Source organism: Strongylocentrotus purpuratus, unplaced genomic scaffold (assembly GCF_000002235.5).
Source record: "Strongylocentrotus purpuratus isolate Spur 01 unplaced genomic scaffold, Spur_5.0 spur5_scaffold_10, whole genome shotgun sequence".
Classification (NCBI taxonomy): Eukaryota; Metazoa; Echinodermata; class Echinoidea; order Camarodonta; family Strongylocentrotidae; genus Strongylocentrotus; species Strongylocentrotus purpuratus.
In genome coordinates this window covers 22,934,703-22,950,148 of record NW_022145595.1, presented here as the reverse complement: position 1 = coordinate 22,950,148, position 15,446 = coordinate 22,934,703, and the positions used below count along the sequence as shown (strand labels likewise).

At 39.6% G+C, this 15,446-nt stretch overlaps 1 protein-coding gene across 1 annotated transcript in view; it reads left to right on the top strand.

Annotated features, from left to right (window-relative positions):
• The window catches only part of LOC105442458 (rhamnose-binding lectin-like), an 11,849-nt gene extending 4,409 nt beyond the window's left edge, over positions 1–7,440 (top strand). Inside the window, exons 4-8 of the mRNA XM_030979802.1 lie at positions 787–852; positions 1,547–1,828; positions 3,037–3,117; positions 5,041–5,319; positions 7,167–7,440. Of these exons, the coding sequence (XP_030835662.1) occupies positions 787–852; positions 1,547–1,828; positions 3,037–3,117; positions 5,041–5,319; positions 7,167–7,204 (746 nt within the window). The 3' untranslated portion in view covers positions 7,205–7,440. The remainder of the gene's footprint in view (positions 1–786; positions 853–1,546; positions 1,829–3,036; positions 3,118–5,040; positions 5,320–7,166) is intronic.
• The last annotated feature ends 8,006 nt before the right edge of the window (positions 7,441–15,446 follow it).

The following is a 15,446-nucleotide window of genomic DNA, read 5'->3' as shown; positions in this document are numbered from 1 at the left end:
AAAGGAGAACAAAATAAATACATAACGAGGGAGAACTTGCATGGGGATAGATTGAAGGAAAAACAAAGAAATATATAACGAAGGAGAAAAAGGATAGATTGAAGAGAAAAATAGAAATACATGACAAAAGAGAAGAGGATAGATAGAAGGAGAACACAGAAATACATAATGAAAGAGAAGAGAGGATAAATTAAACCCGAAACAAATAACGAGTATGCACACATGTAAAGCTCCAGCAATCCAATAAAACTGCTAAGGGTAATGATAGACTCTGTCTCTAGTCGTTTGCACAGTATATTTGACTAAAGTGGCTAAACAGTTGTGTAAAAAAATATGCGCGTCCGGGGGTAGTTGTCTGGGGGTAGTTGTCCGGGGGTAGTTGTCCTAGGGGGTAGTTGTCCGAGGGGTAGTTGTCCTAGGGGGTAGTTGTCTGGGGGTATAGTTGTCCGGGGGTAGTTGTCCCGATGGTAGTCGTCCTAGAGGGTTGTTGCCCTAGTGGGTAGTTGTCCTAGAGGTTAGTTTTCCTAAGAGGTAGTTGACCGGGGGTGGCTATCCGGGTGTTGATATCCAGGGGTAGTGTCCGGATACGGTGCGTGTGTATGTGTATGTGGGTGTGCGTGTGTGTGTGTGTGTTTGTGTGTGTGTGTGTGATATTTACCTCAATTTTCTTACGGCATTTCTAACTGTAGTTGTTTTTACTTTACAATTATGACATCATTCGCACATGAATGGACACCATAACGTCGACAACGATGGCACAATTCTCAACAACGGCATATTCCACAGCTATTCCTACAACTACACAAATGACCACAGCACCAACTACAGAAATGATCACTGCACCACCTCCACGTATGTTGAAACGTCAAGAATTCGATTTTGATTTGATTTTTTGAATTCACCATAATATGTATAGGCTACATGTCATCTTTTGAAAGTTAAATATCAATGCTTATCAACGTGACATTGATACAAATTTCTAGTTCATTCCCGATATATCTAAAACTGTAAATATTTAAGTTAAACATGCCTAAAGCAAACGTATAAACTATTCGTGATTTACCATGGATTTATAGAAGTCCATGGTTTTGTACGTCGCGTACGTTTTTGACATTATTTTTTTATCCATCCTTGCTGGTGAAATTAAGGGAATGATACTTTGTGGGGATAGGTACCGATTTTCGTTCAAATTTTTTTCTTCTTCTTTTTTTTCTTCTACTTTCTTTTTATTCTTCTAATCTTCTGTTTCTTTTCCTTCTCTTCTTCTCCTCCTGCTTCTTCTCCTGCCATTATTTTGTAGATTACGATGGTCGGAGTTCATAATCACTCCTTCTTCTTCTTCTTCTTCTTCTTCTTCCTTTTTTTTCTTCTTCCTTTTTCTTCTTCTTCTTTTCCTCCCCTTCTTCTCCTCCTACTTCTTCCTCTGCCATTTGTAGATTACGATGCTTATCTTTTTATTTGTGTCCCTGCAAATAGACCTTATGTTTTCAGGCAGTCCTTTCTAACAATGTTGATCTTCGCAATGACAGTGTATCTTTCTCTTTAGAAAATGAACTTGTGTGTAAAGGCGTGAGAAGCTATATCAAATGCGATGAGGGACTTATCCACATCGTTTCTGCCATCTGGGGGCGCACTGACGCCGATCCAACTTGTGGCGAAACTAGTGACGTCACAGATTGTGAATTGGATGTGATCGACTACTTGACGCCTCTGTGTGAAAATATGGAATCGTGTGATTTTAAACCCAAGGGGTCTCTCTTCGGCGGGGGCTCGGAGAACCCTTGTGACGGTGTCAAAAAGTACTTGAATTTTACGTACACCTGCGAAGGTAATAGGCCTTACTCTAGTTATCAACTTAAATAGTTTCGATTGTGTCATTAGGAAGCACAAAAACGTTCATGAATAAAATCATTAGATTTTCCATCAAGATGGGGAATTAATTTAAAGAAAGAGAGAGAAAGAGAGAGAGAGAGAGAGAGAGAGAGAGAGCGAAGTAGCATTGTAATAGAAACTCCATTAATAGAAATAAATTCTAATTGAGTTAAGATTTATTTTTTCCGGGATAGGGTGAATATTAAAGGATTTCTTTGGGTGAGTTTCAGAAAGAACTGTTGGAATTTAGGGAAGAAGAAAAGAATATTGCAGGGAGGGCAGGTAAATTAGCCTTATATTTACAGAAGTGGGGACAAGTGAAGTTTTCATGAAGTTTTAATGGTGGGCTATTGTAGCCTCGTTTAAATGATTTTTAATGATATTTTTAATTTTGTTTTAAATAAGAATATTTCTATTTTTCTGTCGCTCCAATTGTGGGTATATTCTGAGGAGGCTAGGAACACTGTGTGTGGTATATGTGTGGGAGCAGGGGCGGATCAAGCCGGCGGCAGGGGAGGGGGCCCAATTCGTGAGAAAATATTTAGCGGCGAAATAGCCGGCCGATAATTCGCTCTGAGGGGGGAGGGGGGGGGGGGGTAGTGAGCACTAATGTTTTGGGAGCCATCGAAAGAGTAAACTTTTTCCGCACACCCCCCCCCCCCCGAGCGCCACGGGAGGGGGCCCAATTCCAAAAAAAGGTAAATTTTTACACGTTTTTTTTCCCAGGGGAGGGGCCCGGGCCCCCTGGATTCGCCACTGTGTGGGTGTGTGGTCGGGTGGTGTGTGTGTGTCGCATGGTGGGGGGGGGGGGGTAGTAGTGTGTTTGGTTGGATGAGGCTATTTGTTATATGTTACAACTGATTTTTTTTTTCTTTCTTCATCAATTGTACAAGTTGTGTAATGAATATGTTTAGAATTCATGTTAAGATGAAAAACAACTGTATTTTATTTCTAAGACTGATTTCTATTGTTTGGAATCATAAAAAAAACTATTGAAGAAAAAGAAAAGGGGAAAAAAGTGGATAGATGTGCTAAAACTAATAAATTGATTGAATAATCCTTTTGGGCGGTGTATTTGATTATGTTGCATATCCTGAAATGAAATTGATTTTACTTATTTTCTTGTATTATTATGATCTTGCACCCTTTTGATTTAAATTGAAGAACCAACGACAATGCAGCCGACGACAACGACAATGCAGCCGACGACAATAGCAACGGAGCCGGCGGTACCACTGCCAGCAAGTATGTAGACCTATGTTTACCTACAGAAATTGACGATAATACTGGGGTTGTAGCTGTCAGTGTTGTAGATAAAGGAGGCATAGGGGAAGGAGATCACCCATCCCCTTTCCACAATCGAATTACACAAAAAAGGGAGTGAATCTGCGATTGCAAACACTGCCGCAAAGTTGACCTGGGGCTATGTCAATAGCCCTGTCAATCCTCTAATAAAACATAAGAATACTACAATAACGTATATCGTAATCTGAACGTGATTTATATAGGTTGTGAAATACGTTTCTGAAAGCTCCCTTTCGATTTCCTTCAAAGTCGTTCCTTCATTTTAAAAGGGAAATGATCAGGGGCGTAGACAACGGGGGGGATGAGGGGGATGCATCCCCCAAGCTCACAAGGTGGGGGGGGGGGGGATGGCATGTACAATCATTCCCCCCCCCCCCCCAGGTTTTGGGGAATGATATTTGCTTACTTAATAAGTCATAATGATGATAATAATAGTAATAATAATAATGATAACAATTATAATATTAATAATAATAATAATTATGATGATGATAATAATAATCCTCATCATTATTGTAATTGTGTTTATTGTTATTAGCCGCATTCACACGGTGAAAGCCAATTCAGACGGTAAAAAAAAGAAAATCTTACAAGTATTTTGTGGTTATCTTGTGGTTTGGAAACCACAAGATAACCACAAGATTAAACAGGCGCGGATCTACGGGGGGGGGGGGGGTTAGGGGGTTTAAACCCCCCTGGGGGCGGCCCAAAAAAACAAACAAACAAAAAAAGGAAAAAAAGAAGAAAAAAGGGGAAAAAAAGAAAAAAAAGAAAAAAAGAAAGAAAAAAGAACGCACGCTGGAGAGAAACCCTTTCAAGTGCAAATATTGTGAGAAGATATTCAACTCATCTGGTAACTTAACCAAACACATGATAACTCTGGATATAACTGTGTATTTAACCGTTACTTGATTTAAAAAGACGTTATCATGCACTGCTTTTTATGGTCTCCATTGTGTTAATAGATGCCAGGAAAACATCACTTACGGGGTTCAAATAAACACCCCCCCCCCCGCATCGTCATTATTGGTCACCCCCCCCCCCCCCCTTAGCAAAAAGCTAGATCCGCCCCTGAGTCATCCCCCCAGGTGTACGAACCTGTCTACGCCACTGGAAATGATAAATAGACGGAAAATAAATAGAGAGATAATGAAAGACCGAAAGAGACAATCCATGGAAAATCGATGAGAAAAGAAGTCGATAGGACCAAACGTCCCCCTCAAATCAGAGGTTTTGCTAAAGCAGGGAAAGTTTGAACAAAAACCGATTACAAAATTAATGAGAAAGTTATGATTTTTGAAGGTGCAATCTGGTTTTATCTTGCTTTTCCTCCCACTACTGAAAAACTTAAGGGAAATTGTAAATTTGTTAATCATACATTAACTCACGACCCTGTGAGTGTTTGTGTTCCTATCAATTAATTCAAGTGTCGTGGTATAGTGGTCGATTCACTTGACCCTCAATCCAACATGGCTTGGGGTTCGAATCACACCCTTGTACCATGGACCTACTACGCTTGTACTAACGTACCTAGCTCAGGAAGACATTAATACTCATTTGCCATTCTCCACCCAGGTGTAAATGGGTACTTGCAAGGCCTTTGCATATTGATGACGATTAGGCTTCCCTGCATGGGTAAACAAATTATCATTATAAATTGAATTCCAATTCTCTTACCTATTTTAGAATGTTTTAACCCCCCCCCCCCCCCACCCCCATCTCCCTCCCTCAAACTCAAAGCCCCTGTATACCACCTCTCAGCTTTCATTTCTTAATCCTGCTATTTTTATGTAATTTCTATGAATAAGTCCAAATTCATTATTTTCACCACCCTCTGTTTTGTCGTTTATATCATCTGCACAGCGATTATGACTCCAGTGTGTCAAGGTACATTTGGTACGATCGATTGTGGCCTGAACAATGTCGTCATATGCAGCGCTTACTACGGGCGGAATAACAACATCATATGTCCAAGCGGTCAAGCCAACACAGCCAGCTCGTGTTTCGAAGATGTAACGGATATCCTGCAAAACCAAAGGTGCAAGGACAGGACCAAATGCTATCCTTACGCGGTGGGAGCTTACAACGGCAATAAATGTGCATCGAACCCTCAGGCCTATTTGGAAGTCACGTATGCATGTGGTAAGGCACTTGGAGAATACATTTTCGGGGGGGGGGTGTGAGTTTAAAACGTTATGAGCCAGTTAATTTGCTTGCTGTATTTAATATACTCTTGTTTCATGGCGAATTGTTTGGCAAACAAAAATTGACGAGTCTGGTGGGGTCCTTCCGTCTTCTGGTTTTCTTTCCTTTCTCCTCTAATTACTTCTACCCTCGTATCTCTCTTTCGTTCTCTTTTGTTCTCCCGCCGCCCCCCCCCCCCCCATTTTCTTTTCTTTTCATGCCATCGGGGCTTGCAGGGATACATGGGTCCATATGGGAACATTGTATTATCCGCGCAATCTGTCTTACGATGCATAGAGCAAAATCATTTTTGCATGAAAAAGTGAAGTTTTCTAAAAAGTGCGTTTCTTTCCAGCATCGGGGTGCCCGAGAGTCACTTAGGCAACCTTTCAAAAAGTAGAATATAAACACATAATATGCACTTTCTTTGTACTTTTGTCGGAAAAAACATAGCAATCCAGCACAATGTCGTCTCTTTTTGCTTTGGAGAAGAGCAAAATAGCGATCGAGTTTCGGCCCCTCTCACAATTAAGTCCTCACTCGTTCCATTGTGGTCAGGCGGCTTTGGGGTGAGCGGCTAATGAATAAACTAATCGTTAGCTTTATTCTGGTATTACACTTCTTTGGATTTGTTTTATATTGTTGTCGGAATTTACTCATTCGCAAAATGTAACTTTTGCTTCTGTAGCTGATACTTTTTTCTGTTCTTGCAGAGGGCGCTACACAATTTGTTTTGGTGAGATAATGAAAACTGATTATCAAATTTGAAAGAATATACAATTAAAATATCAAAATCAACCAGCCGGCCCGTGTATTGTTATTATTGATTAATTAATTAATTAACCGTCACCGTATTAAAAAAAAGTAGAGTTGAATTGGTATGATCCTTTTAAATCTACATTCACACATTTTGGGGTCTAAAATATAGAAATATAGAAATTCTACAAATTCATCATTATTTTCCTCTTCTTCCTCCGCCTCTTTTTCTCTTTTTCTTCTTCTCCTTCTTCCTTTTCTTCTTGTACTTATTATCATTTCTATCATCAGTTGAATGTTTTATTTGTTTAATATTATTATCTTTAATAAGTAATTCTTTTATTTTTCTTATATGTCTGTAAATAATTATTATCATTTTAAGTTATTAATTTTATACATGTCTGTAAAGGACCCCACTGGTAATAAGCTCTCGAGCTTTCGTGGGTTTTCCTGTTCAAGCTGACTTATTTCTGATCTGTTATTATTGTATGTTGTTGTATGTTGGAAGCTTGTCGAATAAAAATCAATCAACCAATCAAAATTACCTTCATAGCAATTGCAGTCTTAAACAATAATCGACTTTTCATTTAAGCTATAATATAGTTCTACCCAGAGCCATATATTCTACGCCATTGTTGTGACCAAGTGAAACCAATTTGGTCAAATTCTGTCACACCGAAGCTGTGACGTCATAAAAATCTATTTTTAGAATTTCTCAATTTTTTCTTCATTTTCCGAAAGAGCATCAAAATAATGTCCAAATGTTGAAAAACAATTGAATATGTTCAGTATTGGCTGAGATATGACCATCTGAATAAACATATTTCCTGTAGGAACTCAGTGTTATTTGCTCTGGCTCGTAATGGTTAGACAGTGGACAGTATGACGTCACACTTAGGTACTCTTATATTATCATTAATGGTTCATCAAAAAGATAAACCTTATTAATTCTCTTCTTTTTGTTTTCTTCTTGCCATCCTTCATTCGCTCTCTCCCTGCGAATTCGAATTCTTCCATGTGTGGATCTACCATCTGTCCGGTGACAACAGCACCAGAAGGATGTACTGAGCCGGAAACTCTTCCTTAGAATTCCTACATCAGAACATGGTATACCAGCAACTGTTCGCTGTCCCTTTCAATGATTTTTCATCAATTTTATTGTTGAATGTGTAATCAGTAGAACAAACGAACACAAACTGGTGTAATTTCATCCTTTTTTCCAACTGCAACAATACCAAAAAACACGCAAAAACACGCAAATTTAAAGTTATCGAAGATTGTAAATCATGGATTAAAATTAATAACGGGACATTAAAACATGCACAAATTAGCGCATTATCCTAAAATATTGAGTTTTTGTCAGGATCTTATTTTTCTTTTACCAACTCTGGCACACAAATTATGGGCAGGGCGGAGTACTAAATTTGAAAAATTGTTTGATGCACTATTCCTTATACATTCCCCACATAAAATTTATAATTTACACTGAAATTTTTCCGGTAATTTAATATGTTGTAATCAATGTGAAACTGGTGTCTGGCCTCCGAAATTCACCGCAGTGGAAGCGCGGTTCGGAGCATGGAACTTCAAAGCGGAATGTTACACATCCCATTGTTATGCTTTAGAACTCACGAATGCGTTTGAATAAATTAATTACAAGAGTTTTCCACTCCTTTCTTTCATCTTCCTCCATGTACGTACTAGCCATTGCTTTGTTTGTTTGTTTGTTTTATTATATTTTAGCACGGTTGCATACTTCAGCCAATGGCTGTTCTTCAACATGGCCGTGCACAGGCGCGTACACAGGGGGGGGGGGGGGGACTCCCCCCCTTTGGTAATATTTTGTGTGTAAACCCCCCCCCCCTAAATTTCTCTTAAACCCCCCCCCCCCTTTTTTTTTTTTTTAATTAAAAAAAAAAAAAAAAAAAAAAAAAAATCCCATGGTTGACCTAAAAAAGCTGACCTTACCCCCCCCCCCCCCAACGGAGCAAAATGTCAAATTTTCGAATTTAGAGACCAAAAAAAAAAAAAAATGTCCTCTTACCCCCCCCCCCCCCCCCCCCCCCCCCCCCCCCCCCCCCCCCCGCCTATTCAGCGGCCGGCTGAGTCGTTGCCTCTTACCCCCCCCCCCCCCCCCCCCCCGCTTATTCAGCGGTCGGCTGAGTCGTTGCGATTTTTTTGGGACCAAAAAAAGAAAGAAAAAAAAGTGACCTCTTAAGTGACCTCTTATAAATGTTAAACCCCCCCCCCCCCCCCCCCCCCCCTTGAAAAAATCCTGCGTACGCGCCTGGCCGTGCATAGTTACCCATTGCATAGTTACCCGATGCACTGGCACCACCTTGCAAAGAATTCATTTGAGCAACTATATATCTGTTGGGCACTTCCATACAAGCCATGCAAGCGATGGCGGAAGCACTTTGTATTTTGCTATAACTAAAAGGGCGATGTTAACACCGTCAGACAACACAGTCGCAAACGCACGGTACAGTGTTTCGTTTACAATGGAAAGCAGGTTTATGTCTTACACAAAGACAATAAAATTGTAATATTTGATTTTTAATTATTGAAAAGCACTCACTGCTTTAACACAAAATTAACAGAAATATAATGTGTACGGGAATGTCCCTGTCTAAAACAGAAACATGAAAACAATGAAGTAGAACAAAGATTCTTCTAAAAATATAAAGTCATTTTGATTTAATGTATTTCCGGGGCGCTTGCTCCTTTTTAGCTGTCATGGTGGTAAAAGGTTTTAGGAGGAACCTATATTATGCATAAATCAAAGGAAATATCTCTCCTTTGCTGAATTGTATTTTATTTGTTTTAATTACTTCATAATAGAAAAAGAAAAAAAATTGATGAGTTGAATGCTGAATGAATACAACTAGTTTTTTCAGTGCATTGTAATCAGTACTCATACTATTATATATGGTGTCTTAAGTTTTTTGTACTTTCATTTAATATAAACTTCTTGTATGCGCTTCTTGCATAGGAAGATATCGTAATATGTGCCTTGTAAAATACTGCCATAATTGTTGTGAACATTACTGAAGAAGAAAAAATGATACCGGTAGTTCGTTTAAAAGTAAAATCGTAATTATACGTAATATATGAAGTAATCGAATATAATTGTAGCCTATTACTGAATCATATTTGTGTCATAGAATATTTGTTGTTTGGGCAAGAAAATCCTGAAAGTATAATAGGTAACGTTCTAGACTTAACTATTGTCTTCGTCATAGTAAATAATTGAATTTTTCGTAGTTTTGTTAAGATTTCTAGGTTGAAGAACAATGTACTAAAGTGTAACTATCACAATAAGGTTCTAGATTTTTATTAAATATCTGATGAATCCTGGAAAAATCCGAGGTATTCTTTATGGTTATTATAGTGTAACATTATTGTAGGGTATTGTGAAGTAGTTTTAAATTGACATCAAACAGGTCGTTCCACTTCATTTTTAGTTAGATAAAAGCTCCATTAGGGCTATAAATTCAATACAATTATCACGTATACTAAATCTTAGATGTGGTCTGAGACATAGGCCTACGAGACTAATAGATTGTTGCCAGAGCCTTAAAAGGACGTCACATTGCCTTAAAAGGATGTCACATGTGGCAGTCAACGTTCTCGTCGTGCAAATCTAAAAGTCCCTATTATCTGAACAACGCCTTAGTCTGGATCACCCGTTCCTTAAACAAGCATGTCTTTTGCTGCGTAGAAATACTAAATTTCGTAACTAAATAATCAATATTATATAAGAAACTTCTCTTAATGGTAATAAAAACTAGTCATGTAGTTCTTTCAGCTTATAATGTGTTTCAGTGTCATTCATTTCCCGTGTTGTATCACTTGTTCGTTTGCTTTTTCATCTGCGATCTAGTCCCTGTTTCATTAAAAATTTCAATAACAAATGCTAAATATCTAGGACAAATTTGATATGATTTGATTTGATTTATTTTTGTCTGTTTGATTTTCTTTTTCTTTTGCATTTTTACAAATATATAACAAACAAAATATTGCAAATTTTACACATTTCAAAAGAATATAATCAAAGTAAGTAAAGCTTGATAGCATGACCACCCTCAATGGATACATAATAATACGAATATAGTGGACAAAATATTGGTAAAAGGGGAAAGAGAGAGAGAGAGAGAGAGAGAGAGAGAGAGGGAGGAGAGAGGGAGAGAGAGAGAGAGAGAGAGAGAGAGAGAAAGAAAGAAAAAGAAGAAAAAGAAAGAAAGAAGGGGTGTACATCAAAATTCACAGATGTATGTGGTACAATGTAGTTGGATTTCAATTTGATACATGAAGATAAACAAAAAGAGATGCACATTGGAATATTGGGTGACCAACTTGGGATATTATAGAATGAGAAAACTCACGAGGTTTCTGGACAATATAAATAGAATTATTGTGAGATCAGCGAGCTGGTTTATATGTAGACTGTAAACGTTTGTTTGTATACAAAACAGGTTTTGGAAGTATCCCAAGTATGCCACTCTTTATTCATAAGTTTATTCATACCAGGTCATGGAAGGTTATAATGAACGTTTCAATGAATGGAAGCAAAAAAGTAAGAGTACTGAAAATCGAGTTTGGTAACGACGGGTTTACGAGGGGAACTTATAAAGATTGAAAGTAAGCAAATTTTGATGGTGGATTTAAAGATAATGCGCAATAAGAAACGTTGTTACCGTTCTTTTAAAAGATAGCATTGTATTAATCGATTTTATGTCAGGGGGTAGTGCATTCCAGGTATCAGGGCCAGAATGTCTAATTGAGTTTTGAGCTAAGGCTGTTTTGGCGTTAAATAGGTGATAGTCATTGGAATGCCTGGTTGGGTAGGAATGAAAATTAGCATTATGTTGGAATAATATGACTAGTGATGGGGGGGGGGGGGATGCCGGATTTAAATCGAAACATGAACATAGATATATCACTTATTTTTAGAGTTTTTAACGTGGCAAATAAAGGGTCATCCAATCACATGCCATGATTTCAGTAGCTTATAACAGTAGCTTGTAACTTGCGAGTTTTATGAAACAAGTCCCTGGTCCAGTTTTCTTGCTTTTGAGTTCCGTGGTCTCCATCTGGGAAGCACCTACAAAATGTGCCAGATATGTCTTGGAAATGTGTATCTGAAACAAAAATGACATGTTCCAACGTTTGAAACTTGAGCAGTAACTGATAACGGTGGAAAACCAAGAAAAAGTTAAGAATTGGTTGCCCAGCAACTATAATAGGGGAGATATTTATTAGAATGTTTTGAGGCAAATATGCTTACTCTGCATAAAGATGGTGTTTTGAGAAGTGTGAAGTTATGAATTGATGTTCAATCACATAAAAGTTTGATGTGCATATTAATATTGTTAAAAAGTCTCATAAACCTACATGAGTGTGAGTGGTATGATTGAGAGAGTGAGATCATTGTGAAAGATTTAATATAGTGTATATACACAAACCTGATATCAGTATGAACATAGAATCAGATGGATTTGTATATTTATCAAGTTTCCCAAAAGTCACATGTCCAATACCCCCTTACCCCTTAGCTTTCCTTACCCCCCCCCCCCCCCCCCACGAAACCAGCTCTATGGAGTGGAAACGACATAAACATACAGTAGTTTCCAATCATTCGATCAGCAAAAGATGTTTTCTAAGCAAATTTTATACCATGCTCGTTCTATCATTCACACACACAGCCGCCCCTACCACACATAGATCTACATGTATATGCACACATGAAGGCAAGCCCTCCCCCCTCCCACACACACTTACACATAGTAATACCAAATGAAATAATGAATGAAACTAATTACCAAAAAAAGACAGATTTGTGACATGTAAATTCAAATGCCCCTCATGCATATGAACAAACAAGTCACAGGGTCCAGGGTGCGGAGCCCCCGGACACTAGCTCAGGGGTTTTAGGCCGATTAATTACGGTCAGAGAAGGAGCCCCCGGACACTAGCTCATGGGTTTTAGGCAATTAATTACGGTCAGATGAAGGCTCCTAAAATGAAATATTTTTTGCCTGACTGTAAATTTTCCAACACACGCATAAAAAAAAAATTGTTTACAAAGTTGAGAAAAAAATCCCTAAAAATCATGTCATTTCAGCTACAGGCATTTATTAATCACTGGTATCGAATTCGAAATAAACCACGTCTAATTTTTTTTTTTTTTTTTTCTGGGGGGGGGGCAACTTCCCCCCTCCCCCCCCCCCGCAAAAAAAAGAGAAAGAGAGAGTGAGAGAGAGAGAGTGAGAGAAAAAAAGAAGGGAAAGAGGAGAGAAAGGGAAAGGAAGAAGAAAAGAAGGGGGAAGAAGGGAAGGGAAAAATAGGAAGAAGAAAAGAAAGAAGGGGAATATCAGTTGTAATTTTCCCGCCAACAACGTGTGAATCGGGGCGGGCCTAAAGGCCCTTAATTGCCTCCCCCACCCCCCCCCCCCTTTCTCACCCCAGCAAACCTAAAATAGAGAGAAGGAAGGGAAGGGGAAGGGAAAGAGAGAGAAAGGAAGAAGAAAAAAAAAGAGAAAGAAGAAAGGTAGGGGAGATCAGTTGCGATTTTTCCCGCCAAAAAGGTGTAGATCTGGGGGGGGGGGGCTTGGGGAGGCATCCCCCCAATAAAATCCGATACCGGTGATTTACATATGTTACTGAAATGACGTAAGTTTCAGAGATTTTCCTCACTTTTTAGTAAATTATACTTTTTTATGCGTTTCTTTGTTGGAAAATGACAAGTTCCTAAATCTAAAGTCAGGCAAGAAGTATATTTATTTGGAGGACTACATGTCAGGGCCCGCGAAACGGCGGGGCTCTGGGGCCTCGAGCTCACCCCACTTAAAAGAAGTATATTAAAAAGAAATAAGAGAGAAAGAAAGAAAGAATAGTGACCTCTCAGCGTCACATAATAATGCTCATCTGACCGTGATTAAATGCCTAAAACCCCTGAGCTTCCGGGGGCTCTGCCCACAGGAACCCTGGATACTTATCTGCCGTTATTTAATGCCTAAACCCCTTGAGCTTCAGGGGCTCCACCCCCTGGACCCCACGTCAATAAGTGACCTGCCAGTGACACACACAAAAAAATAATGTATCAAAATAATGCCCATCTGACCGTAATTAAATGCCTAAAACCCCTGAACTTCCGGGAGCGCTGCACCCTGGATTCCACGAAGGGCCCTAAGGCGAGCCCCTGCGTGCTGGCTCAGTTTGACGGTAATGTAATGCCTAAAACTCCTGAGTTTCTGGGGGCTCAGCCTCCTGTACCCCCACGCCATTATTGTCCTGCCAGTGTCACAAAATAATAAGAAATCAGAAAAATGCTCATCTGACCGTAGTTAAACGCCTAAAACCCCTGAGCTTCCGGGGGCTCCACCCCTGGACGGATGACCCCACGCCATTAGTATCGTGCCAGTGTCACAAATAAGGTATACAATATGCTCATCTAACCGTAATTAAATTGCCTAAAACCCCTGAGTTTCCGGGGGCTCTGCCCCCTGGACCCCACCTAGGGCTCTAAGGCGGGCCCCAAGATGCTCATTTGACGGTAATTTAATGCCTTAAAACCCTGAGCTTCTGGGGGCTTCGCCCTCTCGATCCGACCAGGGGGCCTAAGATAGCCCCCTGAATGCTTATCTGACCGTTATAAAATGCCTCAAATCCCTGAGTTTCAGGACCCAACGCCAATTAGTGACCTGCCAATGTCATGAATAAGGTATCAAAATATGCTTATCTGACTGTAATTAAATGTCCATACCCCCTGAGCTTCCGGGGCTTTGCCTCCTTGACCCCACGCCAATTTATGCTACGCTCTACTAAGCCTCCCACACACCCACTTTGAAAAACGTCCAGCGGGGTCTTCATGTAAGACTGGGGCGATGCGATTTTTTTTCTTCTGCCCCCCACCCCCAATTTTTTTGTGTGCTCATTACGCCACTGCTGGTCACCATTACCTACCAATATTTGGCTTGTATAATTTCAAATTTGGGCCCCCTAAGAAATCCTGGATCCGCACCTGCCCCCCCCCCCCCCCCCCCCCCCCTCTGCATCAGTACGCAAGTGTTCAGTGGCTCACGTCGTCTTACCCCTATTATTATTAAAAAAAACGCTTTCTCATCCTCTCACAATATTTCCACGATATGCGCGTATCAAAAAAAAAATTACACCTAGAAAATTGCTAATTATTAAAAAAAAAAATCATCTATGAACAACAAATTATTATACATCTTATGAAAGAGTGTTTATCCCAAATCATTTGGTATTATTTTTGCGTGGTATGTGTTCAAGCTTGGATGAATAGGAGGCATTGTTTGCGAGAATGCAAAAATCAACTTGCGCCAAAGTTGCTTATGTGATGTTTTAATAATACAATTGGGATTTGGGTATTAAATCGGTTTTTGCAGATCCAAATAACATTCCTAACAAAATTAATCGTGCCACACCGTCAAATATCGAATATCAAATATCAACGTGAATTTGTGCGCGCGTGTGTGTGCGTGTGAGACTTTGCTTCTGCAAAAAGCATATGCAATGCATTTCATTTGATACATTCAATTCATTCTCCCACTCCGCTAAACCCAACATAATACATGATGTAGGCATCGATCCCCCCCCCCCCCCCCACTCCGGGAACGGAGGGACCACATGCGTGTTCCCAAAATCTCCGGCCTCGTAACAAAGAAAAGGGTCTACCCCTATTGACTTTACACACCGGACTTATGCTAAAAGGGGGGAGGTGCTGGGAACACGCATATGCGTACCCTAAATAGAGTGGGGGCCGGGTAGGCATCACTTTGGCGAAAGTCGATTTTGCACTCTCGCAAACAATGCTTCCTGTTCATCCAAGCGTAAACACATACCACACAAAAATGATACCAATTTACCGTTGATAGATTTTTTAAAAATAAGTAGCAATTTTCAAGGTGTAAACTTTTTTGTGACTCACACGGTAGTTGTTTTTATAGGCCCAAGGGGACGCCGAGGGGCGATGGCAGGATGTATTCTCCCTCTCAAAGCAGTTATTATATCTATACTATCAGAAAATATGGCCGTCTTGCTTTAAAATATTGCGTATAAACGCTCCTAATTCTTATCTCACTTTTATGCAATCAAAATATCGTATTTGGGACTTTCGTGTAATCGCAACTTTTATTGAATTCAAGAGGGCCGTCCGAGACTATTTATCTGTAGGCTTTTGCTATATGTAGTGGTTAACTCACGGGTAGCGATCCTGGGGATGAAAAAAGATTTTGCTCAAAAGATAGAGATAGTAAGATTGAAGAGCGAAAGAAAGAAAAGAAGAAAGAAAATAAGAAAGGAAG